General features: G+C 48.6%; 1 protein-coding gene across 3 annotated transcripts; it reads right to left on the bottom strand.

Moving 5' to 3' along the window:
* Positions 1-1,412: 1,412 nt before the first annotated feature.
* On the bottom strand, positions 1,413-16,055 carry BMI1 (BMI1 proto-oncogene, polycomb ring finger). Of its 3 annotated transcripts, XM_054060129.1 has the most exons (14): positions 15,877-16,055; positions 15,176-15,287; positions 15,008-15,071; positions 14,880-14,914; positions 14,167-14,247; positions 6,698-6,831; positions 6,195-6,291; positions 5,414-5,469; positions 5,240-5,290; positions 4,861-4,969; positions 4,725-4,770; positions 4,096-4,194; positions 3,613-3,693; positions 1,413-3,526 (listed from the first exon to the last, which is right to left on the bottom strand). In XM_054060129.1, the coding sequence occupies exons 1-14, from the start codon at positions 16,007-16,009 to the stop codon at positions 3,197-3,199; spliced, it is 1,428 nt and encodes a 475-aa protein (XP_053916104.1). In that variant the 5' UTR covers positions 16,010-16,055; the 3' UTR covers positions 1,413-3,196. The 3 variants fall into 3 exon arrangements, with proteins under 3 accessions (XP_053916104.1, XP_053916102.1, XP_053916103.1); XM_054060127.1 differs by lacking the exons at positions 14,167-14,247; positions 14,880-14,914; positions 15,008-15,071; positions 15,176-15,287; positions 15,877-16,055 and adding an exon at positions 11,602-12,020 and having other exon boundaries at positions 1,423-3,526; XM_054060128.1 differs by lacking the exons at positions 1,413-3,526; positions 3,613-3,693; positions 4,096-4,194; ... (4 more) ...; positions 6,195-6,291; positions 6,698-6,831 and adding exons at positions 12,728-13,108; positions 14,355-14,411; positions 14,497-14,557 and having other exon boundaries at positions 14,188-14,247.
* Positions 16,056-18,361: the final 2,306 nt, after the last annotated feature.

The raw sequence follows: 18,361 nt of genomic DNA, 5'->3' as shown, positions 1-18,361 counted from the left end.
CGTCTTATTCCTGTCTTCTCCAGAACCCCGCGGAGCTCTGTCTGCTCCCTCCTTTCCCCGGGGCTGGAGCCACCGCCTGTCCCCCGTCCTGGCCGGGCACAAAAGCACTTCTCGGAGCCGCCCGCAGCTGAACCAGGGCGGAAAATTTGGTCTGACGAAGACAGAAAACATCATTTTCCATCAGGCGCAGCCCGCCCCTGCCTCTACCTCTGATCGGATCGTTGGATGAGCTCAGAAAATGGCAGCAGCCTTCGGCTTTATCCCTCGACCTATATAAGCTCGACGTCGAGTGATGAAAAGACTCCTCTTGCAGATAGCGAGCTGAGATTTCTTTCCAATTAGGGAAGATTTCCGTACGTTTGAAAGAAAACCCGGTCGCTGTGTAGCTGCGAAGAAAAATATTGTGCAACCCGGGAGGTTGGCAGAGCAGCTTCTCAAGTAGAACATCGAGACGCTATCTTTGATCGTCCTCCCAATTGTGCTGCGCAATATATGTAGGGATGGCAGTGCCATCTGCCTCGGGCCAACAGCGAAACAAAAGTTTCACATGGCAGCACAAACATCCTCGGCGGCTCCGCGGCTCGGGAAGAGCTGCTGGAAACGTTTGTTCCTTTTCAGACGGGAGATGTCAAATTGGGAGACGTCGAAAGTGCTGTGAGAGCTTAATAAACCTCGAAGGGAATTGTCCGGCTCCTGTTTCATTGCCTTATGCTTCCCAGACACTGTATAGAGACCGAAAGTAGTTCCGTTTTGATGCTAGAAGTTGTCATTATCAGCTACTTCAAATATAAATAAGGGCAATTTGATCACTGTGCTAAGGTACAACCCTCTGCTGCAGGTTCAGTGCTAGTCTTTGGGGGAACTAATTCAACCAGTACAGCGCGAATAACTCGTATAGCTGGGGGAATCATGCCAAGATACACACTCGGTCGCATGGAGAGATATCTTTACATTAGAACGCATTTAGTTCCACTGAGGTTTTAAGAAGTAATGCAGAGCAGCACAGGCGGAACCTGGCACTCTCCCTCACAAAAATCCTGTTCTTCCCTTCCCAGCCAGTGCAGTTTAACAGGGGCTGAGGTTGAATAGATAGGAGGTAAAACCTGTGGTTGCCTGGGACGTGAGGATACACCATTTGCTTATTTTCAGGAATAATTCCAGGTCAAATAAAGAAGAGCAAATGTTTTCTAGGCAGGCAACCCAACAAATCCAGGCGACTTTTAGGCACCTTGTTGTTGTTGTAGCGCTATAATGTTCTGTCCACTAAAATCTTTTGTAAGCCCAGAAAGAGTTCCAATGAGAACAAGAAGTTTGTCCTTTAACACCACATTATCAACAGAGGTCACTTGCTATTTTTCAATTAATTATCCCTTTTATTTGTTTATTTCTTTGATCAGCTATAAATGAAAGTTATTCGTGTATATAAAACTGAAGTTTTTACTGTTGAAATTGAACTGTACATGTTTACTACAGGAAAAAAATATCAACTCTTGTTTAACAAGACATTATACATCAATAAGCAATAACCTTGTGGAGGATTTGCAATCACCTGGTCTATAAAAACAAGCAGGACAAATAACAGCAATTTATATGCAAAAGTAATGATTTAATGACTATAAGCAAGACAAAGCAATAGAATTGTGCTTCTTTTGCAGACTGGAGACAATGAAATGTTTAACTACAATTTTCCCGTACAAACATGAAACAATATCCATATAGAATAAACACCCTCACAAATGTATAACTGATGGGTGATGAACACACACAAAGTTCGACCAAAGCAAAGCACAAACAGAAAAGTGTTCTGGGCTGTTTGTATTTTATGGTGGAAAAGTTCCTTCTATGGAAAAAAAATAATACCCTTAGAAGCCTCTAATAAAATGCACCTATTTGCAGGGCATTATAGAGGAGGCATTCTCCACAATTTATTGGAAATATTAAAGTACCTGTTAAATTTTAATGAAGTTAGTACTGTACCATATACATATATATTAAAACAAATTTAGATAAAATGCCTTCATCCAGCCACTTGCTGGTTCCTTAAAATTTATACCAAATAGATTATGGCTTCTATAATGATTCCGTGTGCTTTTAAAAACACAGTCCCACCACACCAAATAATAAAAAAGTAATCAAACAGGTCAAAGACTTCCATGTCCTTTAACTTCTTTTTTTTTCTTCACTGCATCACTTCAACATCTTGTAAAGTAAAAATATATCACTTGGAAAAAAAAAGACAAAGCCTGTAAAATCCTTTTAAGATTGCCAATTGCCTCCAGGTTTACAGAGACTCGGATGTGCTTTCCCAATACTGTCGCTCTCACACGCAAAGTGGTTTTTTTTGCAATATGAGCAAAGCTCAAATGGGGGCATCTGCAAGGGTCGAACCAGTTTAGAAATTTAACAACCATATCATGAGTGCATGAAACACAATATTTTCTTTATAGTATTTATAAATATATCATACAATACTGTTTCCTGTTATGTCATATACCAATATGGCATTGTACAATAAGCATAATGCCATCTGATTCTTACAAAAGCGAATCATTTAAACAAGTCAGTAAATAAAACGGTAATACCCGCTTTTAGGCATACAGATTGTAAAACTGAAGTTTACTTTTCTTTTGATCGGTTCTGCGCAGCAACAGAGAAGTAAAAGATGCAACATAAGAATCAAAATGGCTAATACGCAAAAATTGTTATTCACAGTGACATGGCTACATATATGCATTACTCTATGCATATTCTTTCTGTTTTGTTGGATTTCAAGATGAAAAAGCACTTGCTTTCTACAGGTTCACAAAACAGCATAAGAACAATAACAATCGAAGAGAACGCAATGGAGGAGTTAGTCTGGATTAACAAACTACTTCCCGGGATTTGTATCGTCTTCTGGAGACTCCCGAGTCCAGATGATGGGGACGGAAACAACTCCGCATCACTCAGAACAGATGAAGGTGTAACTTTTGTTTGCTTCCCAGTTTTCCCTCTGAAAACAATTTACATTTCAATCTTGCGTTTCCTTTAACGTCCATCCTGAATGTCACCTAGTCCGCCTTTTATAGCCAAGTTCAGTGTCACTACAAAAGAAAGCAATTTGGACGATAGTCACATGGATTAGCATCTATAAAGCTGTAATGGCATGGAGAGATCTATATAAAGGAGGGGCAGGGGCGGTAGACTGGTTGGCCCGTCAACCAGATGAAGTGGCAGAAGAGCCATTTATCGACGTTTTCCGTGCTCTGTTGGTAAAGGAGGATTGGTGGTTACTGCTGGGGCTGCTGCTGGTGCCGTTCATCGTGCTGGAGATGTGAGGGAACTGAGGGTGAGGAGACTGGACCGGCGTGCTGGGGCTGGGCAAACAGGAGGAGGTGGAGGGGATGCCTCCCGCCGGACTGCTCGCCTTGTCGCTCCCAGAGTCACTTTCTAGCTCCCCGCTGTTATTCAAGCCTTCCCTCTGGTGACTGATCTTCATCCTCTTGCAGGTAGGTCGGACCCGGTATTTCAGAGGCAGAGGCCCATTCTGCAAGGCAAAGGGAGACTCCGGTAAGCGCCCTCCCCGGGCCACAACCTGCACCCTGAAGGGGGAGGCGCGCTGGCCGAACTCACCCGCCTCCAGGTGTAGATGTAGGCAATATCCATTAGGGTGTAGTAGTCCTTCAGAGGTTCCTCTTCATACATGACATCGATCTGTTCAAGATACAAATCGTCACATTAAGGAGCATCCAGGCACTTACTCCTAGACCTGTGTTTGCTCTGAGGTGAAAGTAACCCCCCTAATGTATATATCAGAAAACTGGGGAAAAAATGCTGTAGAAAAGCCAGCAGGAAATGGGGAGATTTTGTATCTATTAGATCTTTTTAAAATACATTAAGGAGCAATTTCTTGATACATCCTATTTACAGCATTCAAAAATTACAGAGTCACCTAACTCTCTGGAAAAATAGTTTAATGTTCATAATCCTATAAGTGTATTGTACATGCCAAAAATACCTGGTAGTATTTCTAACAGCTCGAGCTGGCTGTAATGAGAAAATGAGTGCTGACCAGCAGCAGCAGGCTTAGAATAGCAAGACTAAAAAAGTAGGTACCTGGAAAGTGTTAGGTATATCCATTTTACTCCGCAGGAACTTTCTTAGATGCATCACTGTCATTGCTGCTGGGCAGCGTAAGTATCTTTTGTCATTCACCTGATGGCATAAAGAAAATCAGTTCACTGAGAACAAGAAATTCCTTCCGCCAAAGTTGTATTCTGACACTTCATGCTATTTTTTAAAAAATGCACTTTATTAAATAAATAATTATAACAGTTTCTGCTGCTTATAAAAGAACAAGTGGTAAATTAAGTCCCAGAATAAACAAAAACACAACTGATTTTATACGTAGATTTTTATCTCACAGTAAATACCTTCTTAGAATATGTATGTATTACTTATTGATTTTTTAAATTAATTAATAATTTTTTTGCATAAAATTTATTTTTCTTCAAAAAAATCAGATCCTATATTAAAAGCAACAGTGCAGGTATTTTTTATTTTCAAAAGTTGTTTACATGTACAGCTGTGTGAAGAAGTTTGACCTCTTCTGTACATAGCACGAGAATGGAAGGTGTGCTTCTTTTGTTCTAGAAACACATACCTGTGTAGTTTTTATGAGCTACAAACCTGCCCCAAATATGTTTGAGTATATTACATTTCCTCTAGAGTAAAAGAAAATTTACCTCTTCCTTTGATTTTTCTTTCTCCTTATTTCCTTTTCGTTCCAGCCTGTGAGAAGAAATTAAACAATTGCAACAAATAATAAATATAGCTGCTATCGGTCAGGTAAACATAAAATATTGCCATTCTGGAACTTGCCTATTCTGGTCAAAGAATTCAATGGATAAGCTTATTATCTCGTCGTCTGTTATAATTCTTTTGTCTTCATCGGCCACTTCTCCCCTGTCTTCATTAGAGCCATTGGCAGCTGCGCAGAAATTTCCACAATAATTTACATTTTGAAATTCAAATCAGGAAGAATGGCAATTCTCAGTAACAAGGAAAAAAACCCAACAACCCTCCATAATAAGATTATGAATTAAAGCTACCTAACTGTTAAAGCAATAAACTTTTATTATGCTGAATTTACTTCTTAAAATTCTGTCACAGTAATATGTAATTTGTAAGTTAAGAAGGAAACAGTAAAGCATCTAGGCCAGTGCTACATTTATTAAAGTTGTGAACGAGAAGCTTTTACCATCAGCTGACGGATGAGCAGCATAAAAGTCCCTTCTTCTTTTCATTTCATCTAGATGGAAGAGCATACAATTTTCTTTTAGTATATACACTGTAACTCCTGGTATTGATATAGGATAACAGTACTGGCTTTGTTTTTCGACTCTTCAGAAAAAAGCACGATGTAACTACTTACTTTTGAAAAGGCCTGGTACTAGCTTGTATACAATATCTTGGAGAGTTTTATCTGACCTGAAAAAAGAACAACCCCAAAAATTAAAATTAAGCAGATGAAGCAATATTTCAACCCATGCAGCAGCTCCTTATTTATAATCTTTTACAACAGTGAGGCATCTTCTACAAAGTGGGAGGCTAGTCATAAAAACTTTCCTTATGGGACCTTGTAATCAAACTAACACCGCTATAAATACCGGTATAAAACAAAACTCATCTGTGCTACCACAACTGAAAAATGATTCTCCTGGACTAAAGAAAGGCCTTAAAAAATCACACGTCCTCCCTAGAAAATAAAGAGAGCAAAGAATAACCCTGAAAAGAAAAAAAAAACATTACTGCAAGGACAAACGTGCTTTAAGGGGTTTTGCTTCTTAGCTTGGAAAGTTGCAGCAAGAGTTTTCATTACCAGGAGCTGCACGTCTGGGAGACGCAGAAAGCAAAGGTAAAAAGTGTCGGGATGGTACACATGAAGATGTGGGAGAGGGAAGAGACATCCCATCAGTGGCTGGAGTATGCAAAAAAAGACCAACAAAAACTTTGTCCCCCATCTAGAGAAATCTTCTATTTCAATCAATGACAAAACTCCAAAGAGAGAGCCTACACACGAGTTAGCTTGTAAATTGACAAGTCCTTTCAGATTTAAATCGCAGACCAAGAGATAACATCGACACGGCTGTTGCTGGTCTCCCCACAGAAAGTAAAACAAGGGATGCAGGGTACGCGTTGCATCTTTCTCCTACCTTATATTCAAAAGCGGCCGAGTTTTGTGAACTTGGACATCACATATAGGACAATACTTGCTGGTCTCCAAGTAACGCACGATACAGGTCTTACAGACTGTAAGTGAAACACGACAGCCTTTCAGTGACGGTTGTAGGTGACGCTCAGATATGCAGAGACAGAGGTGCGATTTTCTAAACTATGCAAGCTACAGCAAATCGTCCATTGTTAGCAGCGCTCTGCTTAAGCTAAACAAATACCCAAATAAGCTGCAATTACCATGAAAAGGAGACTCTTAGAATACATATATTATTACTTTAACAAAGACCGTAGGATCGTCGTCAGCAAAAAACGCTGGTCGGCCGGGCCGCCAATTCCCTGCCCGTCGGGGAGGCGGAGGGGCGGCGGTCCCGAGCCCCTCGGGGGGTTTTGGCTCGGCGGGAGGGGGAGGGCTGTGTTCCCGGGATGCCGGGAAAGGTGGGAATCGGCGGTGGAACAACGCGGGGCGCCCGGCAGTACTTACAGGAGTGGAGGCACTCTATGATGGTTGTTGCATCAATGAAGTACCCGCCGCAGAGCACGCACATGAGATGGGGGTTTAGCTCGGTTATTTTGATTCTGGTCGTTCGGTGCATTTTGGCGTGGCGAGGGGCGGCTCTGAAAGACACACACAGACACACACACACACTGAGGAGCGATCAGCGGGGACCAGCGCGGCGGCGGCGTCCCAGGTGCCGGGCTCCGGCGCGTCCTCTTCCCGCGGGGCCGGTCCCGCAGCGGGCCGGGCGCAGCCCCGCACCCACCGCGGCGCTCGGCGGGCGGCGATGCGGCGGGGAGCTGCGGGAGGGGGCCGGCCGGGCACCGGCGAGCAGCACAAAGGGGAACCAGCGCCTCCCGGTGCGGCTGCCCTGGCATTTCCGGAGCGCGGGGAGGGGCGGCGGGGGGAGGGACGGGGGGGGGACACGCACCTCGGCGCGGGGCCGGGCACCGGGGGGGTCCGGGCGGCCGCCGCCGCCGCTCGGTGCCGATCCAGATCCGCTCCGCTCTCCGAGGGGGTTGCTATAGCAACTTACACTTACACTTGGCATCCTGCCACCGCTGGGAACACACGAGAGCCAGGCGGGGGGGCGGCGGGGGGGGGGGGGGGCGGGCCGGGCCGAGCCGAGCCGGGCCAGGGGGTGGGACGCGGGGCCCGGCCGAGGGGGTGGAGGAGCCCGCGGGGGTCTGGGAGCCCGGTGGCGAGGGAGGGGAAGGGGGAGGGCGGGCAGGGGCAGGGCGGGAGAGAGGCGGGGGGCGTGGGGGGTGTCGGGGGTCGGGGTGCTGCAGCGCCGGGGGCGGCTCCGGGCGCGGAGCTGAGCCGGACTGCGGGGTCTCAGCCCGGCGGAGGCGAGCGCCAGAGGCTCCTCCCGAGCCTCGGCCATTTCGGATCCTCTCAGGGGCCTCTCTCCACGTCGACTCGGTGCGAGGAGCTGGTCTGAGATCGCTTCTCTCCCCCTCCGCTCCCTCCCTCCGCCGCGCTGCGCTCCGGGACCGAACCCCCGCGCCGCCGGCGGGGTGCGAGCCCCGGCTCCCCCTCCTCGCCGAACCCTCGCCCCCCCTTCTCCTCTTCCCTCCTTTCTCTCTTTCCTTCCTTTCTCTCTCGCCCCAACTCTCGCTTTCTTTCTTTCCTCCCCCCCTTCTTTTGAGCCTCGTTTGAAAAGCCTCCCGCGGACGAGGCGAGCGCGGTGCAAAGTTTTGCGAGAGGTGGAAAGTGATTTGAAGCGCTAGGGTAAGGTGTTCGGACAGGAGAAAACAAGCCTCCGGATGCTAAAACAACCCCCCTTTTCACCAATAAAGCACACCGGGGGAGCTGGGGGGACACCCCCAAACCGACTTTAAACGGTACATTAGTGACAAGTTGCGAAGGACCATGTGACCAGATCTTTCCCAAAGCTAAATCAACACCTTGTCAACACAATGCAGCGACGAGAGTGAAAAATAAATGTCATTTTCACAGGCTGAAACCCATAACTCCCCGTCGGAAGCACTGGCACCAATGCTGGATGCACACATACTATTTAAAATGAGACGGAATAAGAGGAATAGGGGAAAGTACACCAGGGGAAAAAACCTTGTCAGCCACGTCAATAGCAGTGTAAATTATTTTCTGTCAACCAGATCCTGAAAAATGTAATGTTACAATGTCGCTCCAATGCAAGCTATTCATTTCCCCATGTCAGTGCTCCCAGCACACCGGCTCCTGTCCTCGGTCCCCACTCTTCCCGAGGCAGAGCTTGCGAGCCGCCTGTCTCTACAGCACGGTGCGAGCTGGGGAAGCCTCAGGATGCTGGTTCTCCCCAGCCACTCGCAAACTTCGACGTTATGCAGCGAAAAAAAAAAAAAAAAAAAAAAAAATGACAACATACCAAGCTTTCTAAAAGCTTTGAATTTCGGCCAAACTGCCCAGGACAGGGGTACAATATTCCTCAAGAAGTGTGCACAGCGCCAACGAGCGACCCTAGCCAGGAAACCTCTCTTGCTGCTGCAGAACCCTCGAGTGAGGAGCAGATAAAACTCCCCAGCGTCAAACCATAGCCGGCCAGCACCCAGAAAAGCAAAGCGCGAGAAGCACCGAGGCAGACCAGGACTCCCCAAAGCTGTTCCTAGCCCCGTGCGGGAAAGCAAGATCCCCGTCGCATTGTACTGGGGTTTAAATGTCGCTTCCAGGGTCCCTGACCCTCTCTCTGCTTCTCGCTTTTAAACCGATGCCGAGGGTTTGCTTTTCCCAGAAAAGGCAGACCCCAGGCTTCTGCTCTCCTCTGTGGAGAGTCCAGCGCCGTGAAGCTGACGAGTCTGAGGTCCCTTTCTGTACTCAGACGGGGACAGGCTGCCTTCACGGTTCTGTCTTTTATTTGCTCGACTCACTACTTTATAATTCATAAATATCTGAACCAAAAACTCAGCAGTGACCGAGGTCACGCAAGCCGGCTGACCGAGAATTCCTTCCCAGCCCTGACAGACTGGGACAAACCTTTCAAGACATTAACGCGTTTATTTCACGCAGGCGTAGCCCCTTCCTAAATGGAGGGGGATTAAATTCAACCGTGAAACCTGTTTTGTCGAAGCAACCCCTAAACGCGGATTATTTATTGCCCAAAGTTAGCACACTTCCAACGTGCTATGAGCTATCTTTGAAACCGGTGGTTTTCTCCAGCTAGCTGAACCTCGCGCTCACTCCTCCCCAGAAGCCACCCGCACAAGCACACGCACACGCGTGTCCGTGCCTGCGGGTATTTAACACGAACGCAGCAGGTTCTACTACAGCAGCCCGACCTTAATATTTTGGTGCGAGGGGAATCCTTGCGGATTTTCCTCTGCTCGTGCTGATGGCACGGCGAATATCAACACCTCGCACAGTCGAAACAAACAGCCCCTCAAATAAGACAGTATACTTCTATACACTGACACTCGGAACAACCGAACGCAAAATACACGAAGATAATACTCGCTAGAAGTAAACACTGCCAGCCAACTGATTATTTAGAGGCCTTAAACGGGTTATGTCAAAATGAGGAAAACCAGAAGTGCATCCTCCAGCGAAGTATCAGCCACATTATTAAAAATCTATAAAGGCAATAGGCTATCAAACCTTGCTCGGCAGGTCTCTAACAGAAAATACATGCATAAAAACTAGAAGCATCGCACGGGTAGGTTTGTGTACTTCGTACCCATATCTCCTCTCGGAAAACTCTCCCATCAGGAATAAAGCAGCCATCATTCCACATTTTCTCCCGTTATCAGTCAGAGCCACTTTTACTATCGAGCCTGTTATTACTCTTTTGGTTAAGAATGGCCACATATGTTTTAAAGGAGGGGACGATGCTCCTTTCAGAGAAGGCACCCGGATCTCAAATATCCCTGCTCAGCTCGCCGCAGCCAGTAAAGAGATGAATATTGGCAACAGAGTGCAAAAGGACCCCAATCCCTTAAATAGCCTCCCTGGAACGAGATGAAGGACACGACCCATCTACTCAAAAAATACCCTAAAATGTTAATTCTGTCCTATCTGAGCGATCAGGCGGGACAATCCTCGGTGTGCCTGGCAAACTGCAACACGAGTTTGTCTCAGTTTTTCAGGACGCACTGCACAGAATCACTCAAAGTAGTTCTACTGGACTGCATTTCCAGAGCCTCCCTGATCTTCGGGACAGTCCCATAAAATTAGTTGCTTTGAACACTATAGACTACACAAAAAAAAAAAACCTCAAAAACCAAAAAAAAAAAAACCCACCAAAAAAAAAATACCCTTTAAATGCCAAGCTTGCAATTGGGCACACACGCCCAGGTTTTCCTCAACTTTTCTAGAGATGGGAGGAGGGAATCAAAGTTTCTCGAGGCTGGAAAGTGACTATCTCACTTATGCAGAAATGCGGTTTTTCTGCTTATTTTGCCTGATTAATTACAAATATTTCAAGTAATCGCAGAGAAACATCCCGTGTTCTATATTGCAAAGGCCACACAATTACACAAACGCACACCAGCAACTTTCCAGTGCTGCCCGCCAGCAGCACGAGGAGCCCACTCGTGACATCTTTAAGATCTGACAAAGGATTTCATGTAAATTTACCCTCTCCGGGCTCAGCAAAGGGAAAAAAGCACCAACTAGAGAAAAGAAATTCAAATAAACCCCCGCGTCCCGCAGACACATCACCTTTGCTCCGAAGGCTCCAGCAAACCTCACGCCCCAGCTCCCCAAGATCGCAGCTAAACCGCCGTCCTCACCCCCCCAAAAAAAGTTCTTTCTCGATGCTGGCCGCCCCCAACCTCTCCCGGCAGGCGCGACCCCCCCTAAACTTTAGCATTTAGGGCAGAAATGTGAGAGGAGGCGATGGAAACAACCGGGAACCGCCATCTTACGACCCATCCAGTTGCACACAAGTACTCGTCCAACTTAAGTTAATAACATTTTCTGCCAGGTGCCCCGGCGCCTAACAACCCCTCCGGGGGGATCGACACTCCCCGCCGGCCCCGTATCTATAAAACGGGCGCGGTATCTGACATTTTAACCTCCCCCGGACGCGTTTCTTTCGGGGAGGACCGCGCTCGCTCGACCCAGGCGGCTCCAGATTTCGCGAACGCCCCCGTTTAATCAAAATCTGCCTTTAAACAAAGGGCGCCGGGGCCGGGCTGACAGCAAGGTCTGCAAGTATAAATATTCTCCTCGGGGGCCGTGCGCACGGGAGGGTTTTCGGGGGCGTCTGGGTGAAGAAAGGAACTAAAACCCGCGCGGGGCGGGCGGGCGCTCGGCGCGGCGGAGCCGCTGTCAGCGCCGCTCCCGTTCGCGGAGCTCGGGGGACACCCGGGCTCCCCTCCGCGCCCCCCCCGCGCCGCCGCCGAGCCCCCGCCGCCCCCCGCCCGCCGCCGGGCGACACCCCGCTTCATACGTACCCGCCACAAGGAGCCGGTGGGCGACTATCGGGGCGGCCGAAAAAGACAATGAAAGTTAAAAGTCGTTCAGCAGAAAATGAATGTGAGCCAAGCGGCCATCTTGAAATGAACTGCGGGCGCTGTCAATCGCAATCAGCTCATCGCCGCCGCCGCGCTGCGCTCCCGCGAGTGGCGGGGCCGCGGGTCTGGCCGCGCCGCCGGCCCCGCTCGCCGCCCGCTCCCCGCGCGGGCTCAGGCGCCGCCGCTCCGCGCCGCGGAGGGGTCCTGCCGCCACCGGCCCATTGTCTGTCTCCCTCTGCCCCCCGCTCCGCCTCGCGGCCTCGCTCGCGCTCCTCGCTTTTATTATTGCTGCCGTTGTTACGAGTACGATTGTTGTTGTTATTTCGTAGTTGGTGGCGGGGACCCGGGGAGGGAAGGAGGGCGGGCGGGCGGGCGGGCGGGAGGAGGGCGGAGGAGGGAAGAATGCAACGCTGAAGGCACACGGTGGAAACTGACACCGTCCCCAAAATGGCTCGGAGTTCGCCCGCCCCGCCAGCGTCACGTGGGGCGCCTCATTCCTTAAGGGCGGCCTGGGAATTAGCGGCGCTGCCGCCGGGGCCCCGCCGCCTCCCCGTGACCCGATCCCGCAACCCGCCCCCCCCGCCCCGCTCCCCTCCCCCGCCCGCAGCCCCCTCCCTTCCCTCCTGCCCCCCCTCCCCTCCCCCCTCGCGCTGCACGCGCCCGCCCGCGCGCCGCCGCCGCCTCCTTTTCCCCGCCGCGCGCGCCCCCCCCGCCCGCGAACAGCCCGGCGTCGCCTTCCTCCGCGGCTCCTCCCGCCCCCCCCGCCCCGCACTTGTTGCGCGCTCCCGTCCCGTCCCGCAGCGCGCCCCGCACTGCCCCCCGCCCGCGGGACCGGAGCGGGCCGGTAAGAGCGCGGGTCTCCTCGCCGGCAGGTGCGGGGCGGCCCCGGGAGCCGCCGTCGAGCCGCAGCCCCGCGAAATGGAACGGCGGGACCCGGGACCAGCCCGCGCTCTCGCCGCAGCGGGACCGGCCCGAGGGAAGCAGGGAAATAACGCCCCGCGGAGCCCATCGAACGCTTCGCGACGCGCTTACAGCGACAGCTCGTTCACCCACAGAAACTGCGGAATAGGAGCGAAAACTTTATTGGATTCCAGAGAAAAATAATCGGTGGCAATTCTAAAAAATACATAAAATAAAGTAGAAGGAATACTCTGAAGACACGACAGTGAGGCAAATATTTAACAAGAGTTAATTAAAAAAAAATACGACACAAGCAAGGTACACCAAGTGAAGTCATAAAAAACAGTTATTTCACTTAATTCGCATCCAATGACTAAAAAAAAAAAAAAAAAAGAGTTTGCATGACAACACGAAACACCTTTGCCACGGAGAAGGCACTGGTAGGAAGGAGAGTGCTTCAGCTCGGCAGGCTGGCACCTTCCTTCGGTCACATCTGAGCCGCTCTCTCTAGACTTTTTGCAGCATCTTTTAGTTTCCCAACTAAATCCTAAGAGATGAAATATTGTCTTAGAATAAACACATAAATATATATTTTTTTAAAAGGTCAGCTAGAGGAACACAGTGTGGGGGGGGTTTCTTATACAGAGAGGCGAGGGAAATCAGCACCTTGTACCACAGAGCAATGTTGCAACTGATGAACAATGCCAGCAGGTAATTAAATAACTCCCTATTTCACGAGGTAGTAAGAAAAGCGGGAACTGGAGGAAAACACCTTTTAACATACATTGCCTACTAAAATAGATTGCTACTCTTAACACGCAGTTTCTGTTGGTATCGTTAGGATGGCTGACACTGACACTTGCTCTTGGCTCTGAAGTACCACAATTTCTAAAGATACTTAAAATATTTTGAGTGCAATTTTGTACTAGGACCATTCTCCAGCCAAAGCTCATTAGATTCATCTAAGTCAGCAAACCAATTAAAACCACTCAATATTAAGGGAAGGATGACTTTTGAGACACACGTTAAGCAGCAGAGGTGTATTGCTGAAGTTCTAATATCTTGCTTTTCCTTTTCCCCCCAACCCCTCTTCCCAGTCCTCCAGAGTTTGGTCACTTCCAAGCATTACAATACCTCTATTGTTCAGTTACACATTTAAATCGCTAAACAAAGATCAACGTTTGTTTCAGTAGATTTCTTACATATCATTAATACCACTGAAGAGCCTTCAGTTTGTTCTGGATTTTCAATCATTCGAATCATTGAACCACCACTTTAGAGAATAATTTCTCTAAAGCATGGGAAATCAGAGCTTCAGAAAAATGACGTATCTCCTCCCATACATAAATACATGAAACAGTTATGAAAACAGACAAAATATTTACACACGTATGTAAAACGCTCCTCAAGCAACTAAAATCAGTTACTTTCCAACTTTATTTGAGAAGACAAGAAAAATACAGTCAGATTTTTTTTATAGAAGATTCTTCCCTACCCTCTCAGGCCTGGATTTCTTCCCCCCCCCCCAACAGTACATATGATTTCATTTTGATTGGCAAGTTGCTAAAAGCATTGACATCCACAACTGGAGCCAAGCATAGAAACAATGATGAAGGAAAGAAGTACCTGTAATTGCTCCATCGTGCAACTAAAACTAACATCTGGGTGTGATCCTGAATCACTGTTCTGAAGAAGGAAAAAAAAAAACAAACCCAACAATGCCTGTTTTATTAAAAAAAAAAAATATCATGATACTGCATTTTTCCCCTCTAAGGGTGCTAGAAGTACAGTACCTCTACATTTAAGGTCACCAAGTAGGAAGGCTGGTAAGTTTTATGAAGCTGATTGTTCTATATTAAGAAGAAAGAGCAAAGAAAAAAGTCAGGTCTCAGTTCTGGAGCAGACTCAAGAAACAACTTCATGTGTTAAAATTACCTTGATCTGATATTCCAAGCGCCAAGACACATCTGTTATATGGAGAGGAGATCTCCCTATGCTGGAAGACACAACAGTTACAAGTTCCCTAGCCTAAAATAAAACAACAGTTTCTCAATCTGTCCATCAATAAGAAACTTTTTCACGATTCTTGTAATGCTTCTTCAGAAGTTCAAAATGTTTCTTGGGAGCAGAATTCCAAAAGAAGGAAGACAAGTTTCAAGAGCTGTTTCCTCAAACATAAATTTTTTTACTTTATTTTTTTTTTTAATGGAACAGTATTTCTTAGTGTGACCACCTAAAGTTTGCAAAGGTGTTTTCCAGGACAGTTTCAAAGTAGCTGTAATTGAAACTATATATCTGTGCAGAACCAGTAGACCTACCTTCCCAGTAGGATTTCCAATGCATCCTTGTTTTTCTAGAGAAAAAAAAAAAGAAAAAAAAAAAGTTGCTAGATTCAATAAACTCCTAAAGAGAAAGAAAACAAAGATGTTAAAAACGGTTTAAAAACCTGATATTCAGTGCAAAACTGTTCTATTCTCTCCTTGTCCAGTTTACAGTCCTCAAGACACGCGCTAAAGGGAGAAAGAATTTATTAGTTTTCTGTTAGCATGAACCCCGCAGCAGAGTTTAAAGCAGCAACCGCTAGAGAAGCGGGGCACTTTCCAAGTATTGGTACCTGATAGCAGAAACGTCGGCTTTCTGCTTCCCTGCCTCCAGAATGCAGGTCGCAGCCGCGGCATGGCAATGTTTTAACACCACGGGGTCAATATCTTTCAGGTCTGGATCGTCTAAAATAAATGAATCGCACCCGTCTGACGCGTCCCAGCACGCGGGACGGCGAGCTCGCCCTTTGAACGGTTCTCTTTCGCGCAAAACCTCCAAAATGAAACACGTTGGGAGCGAAAGGATGGAGCGAGAGGTGCGAGGAGGAGGAGGAGAGGGGCTGAAGCACCGCCGGAGCAGCCGCACCGGGCGGGGCACCGCCGCCTCGGCAGCTCCTTCCCGTTAAAAAAAGGAGGGAAATATAGAGAGAAAAAAGACGAAAGCTCGGTTTGTTTGGTTTCCTCTCGCGGCACCGTCGCCACGGGCGGGGAGCGGAGCCGCAGCCCCCGCGCACCGCCCGGCACCGCGGCGAGCTCATTAACACCGCTCAATTAATTACACGGGCGCACGCCTTCACGCCGGGGTCACCGTAGGAATCGCCCACCCGTGAAAAAAACACACGGCGGCGGCAGCGGAGCGGCCGGGACCCCTCCGCCCACCCCGGGACCGGGACAGGGGCGCGCCGGGACCCCCCCGCTCCGCCTCCCGCGGGCTGCGGCGGCGGCACCCGCGGACACGCGTGTCTGCGTGCGGGAACGCGCCCCCGCGCCTTACCCAGCCCGGCGCTGGGCCGGTCGAGGAGGCTGCGGAAGGCGGCGCGGAGGAGAGCGACGTAAGGGCGGTGGGGGAACCGGCGGGGGTCGCCCAGCAGCCGCCACCCGCCCTGCGCGTACGCCGACAGCTCCATTGTGGGCGCCGTGACCTTCGACACGCGCCCACGTGACGCGCGCGCAGCTGATCGCGGCCACGAGGCGGGGCCGGCGGGGGGAGGCGGGGCGGGAGGGGGGGCGGCGGCGCCTGTCCACGCATCGCCCGTCCACGCATCGCCCACCCCCGCACCACCTCTCACTCTCCGCATCGCCCCCCCGCTCCGCCTCCCTCTGCCTCCCCCACCCCGCCTCCCTCTCGTCCCGCACCGCCACCCTGACTCCCTCCCCCGCCCCGGCCCCCCGCCCCGCCTCCCCTCCCTCCCACACCGCCCCTCCCGCCCCGCCTCCCCCTCCTCCCGCACCGCTTCCCCCTGTCACCCCCGCCCCGCCTCCCCCCGCGCCCCCCGCCCCGCGCCCCCCCGGTGTGCGCGGGATGCGTCCTGCCCTCAGGGCTGGGAGCGGGAGGCGATGCTGTTTCTGACGGAATCGGGGGAAGGATACGGGTGAGGGTTTGTTGGGGCGCGTGGAGCTCGTCGGTGCTTTTATTCCTCAGAAAATTGAAAAAGTGCTTGTGTCTCAGTGCATCAGCGAAGCGCGTCTGTTGCTGTAAGGCTTTAAAGTCCCTAAATTCAGCCTGTGCATTCTGCAGACCTGCCGCCTGCTAAATTAAAGCACTGAGGATGGAGTCATACTTTTCCTTGCAGGTTATTTTGCTCCTGGAATGTCCACCTTAGCTAAGTGTATCCAAAGGGTCCGCTTCCTGCGCTTGTAGATCGTGCATCAAACCACATTTTGCGGCCAGCCCAAACGCAAGCTTAGAACCCAACTAAATTTGTAACCAGGACTGCTGTAGCGTTTTGGTAATGGCTTTGCACATGTTGACGTACATAAAATAGTGACGAGCAGACAGTACCACCTTTGCTGGGGATTTAGTAAAGACTAAAACTGTCTGAATACCTCCATGTAATGCTAATGAATTCCTAATATAAAGCATTAGCCTGGTGAGTTACCATTTTATTTTTTACATATTGAAACGTTGCCGTAGTCCTCAAAAAATCTTAAAGTTAACATTTTAGAAGTAAACAAGGAAATGGCCTGTGTTTATATTTCAGCTGAGGAACAAATAGGACTAATCTAATAAAACATAGGTAAAGGCCTTACCACGTCACATGAATTATGACATCTGCAACCTTTGGAGGTGAAGTATGCAATATGTTCTAGGTATCACTTTGCAAAGAAAAATGTGTATGGCTATTCTGAATAGACAAGAATATTACTGCATAATCTGGCCTTCTTTATTGAATAAATGTTGCTGCTGAACATTTCTTAAATGGTAATTCAACGTTGAAAGCTGCTCAGTCAAGAGTAAAAGCTAAAGGCCTCTGCTAGATTAATGATTTTAAAATAACATCTCTATAATATCAAAAAGCTAGCCCTTTTTTTCTTGCTACAGATACATATCAGACAACACAAAGCGCAAAACCAACCAAATTTGCAATTGCTTTCCACGTATGTAGAATGATAGAAAAACATAGCAGAGCATTTTCCCTTTAATTGTTCATGTTTCTTGTCTTAAACAGTGTTGCTGATAAGAGCAGGTCAGGTAGCAGCACGTATAAAGTCTAATATTCCAGAATAACTTAATTTCCAAGGGTGAGTACAGCCTGCTCTTGTGATCCCCTGCCAGCCTGTGCCGCAATCCGTCTGCAGGTTGGCGGTGCTGTCAGTGGGCCGGACTTCTTACTAGAGAATAGCTTTGAACAAACACATTTCATTTTATTTCATCTGAACTAGTCACGATAATTGACTGGTAGCTGATTTAATTAAAATGTTGTTGGAATTTTGTATCCGAGTCCGTAGCTCTCACTAGTTAGAACTGGTCATTTAACAGCTCAGTCTGACTGTGGAGGCCAGGTCAAGTTTTGTTGCAGTAAGACTGGTAAGATTAAACCTTATCATATCTTACCACATCACATTTTGCGTTTGTTTGAATCACATGACATCTAAGATCATCACTGGATTTTTTTTCTTTTTTACTTTTTGTGTGATCGATACAACTCTTTTATGCAAACCCAGGTGCCCGATCCGCAGTGTGTGCCTCTCCCTCAGTACAAAAGCAGAGCACGGGTGACAGGGTTATTCTGCCTTCTTAGTTTCCTGGCACCGTGGGTTGTCTGGTTACTGTGTCGTAAAAACCCGCATTTGTGTAACTAGGTCTCGGTTATGCCCAAGCTGAGGTCAAAAGGAAAAGTGTGCTGATTACAGGATCGGGCCCTTAATTCTAACACACTTCATATGTACAATATTGGGCCTCGTCATACCACAAAGAATGACTGCTTAGAGTTTTGGTGTGTGATCTGAAGTAATGTCATGGGCCTGATACTTTGGCA

The sequence above is a fragment of the Cuculus canorus genome, chromosome 2 (genome assembly GCF_017976375.1).
Source record: "Cuculus canorus isolate bCucCan1 chromosome 2, bCucCan1.pri, whole genome shotgun sequence".
NCBI lineage: Eukaryota > Metazoa > Chordata > Aves > Cuculiformes > Cuculidae > Cuculus > Cuculus canorus.
This window is presented reverse-complemented; position numbering and strand designations above follow the sequence as displayed.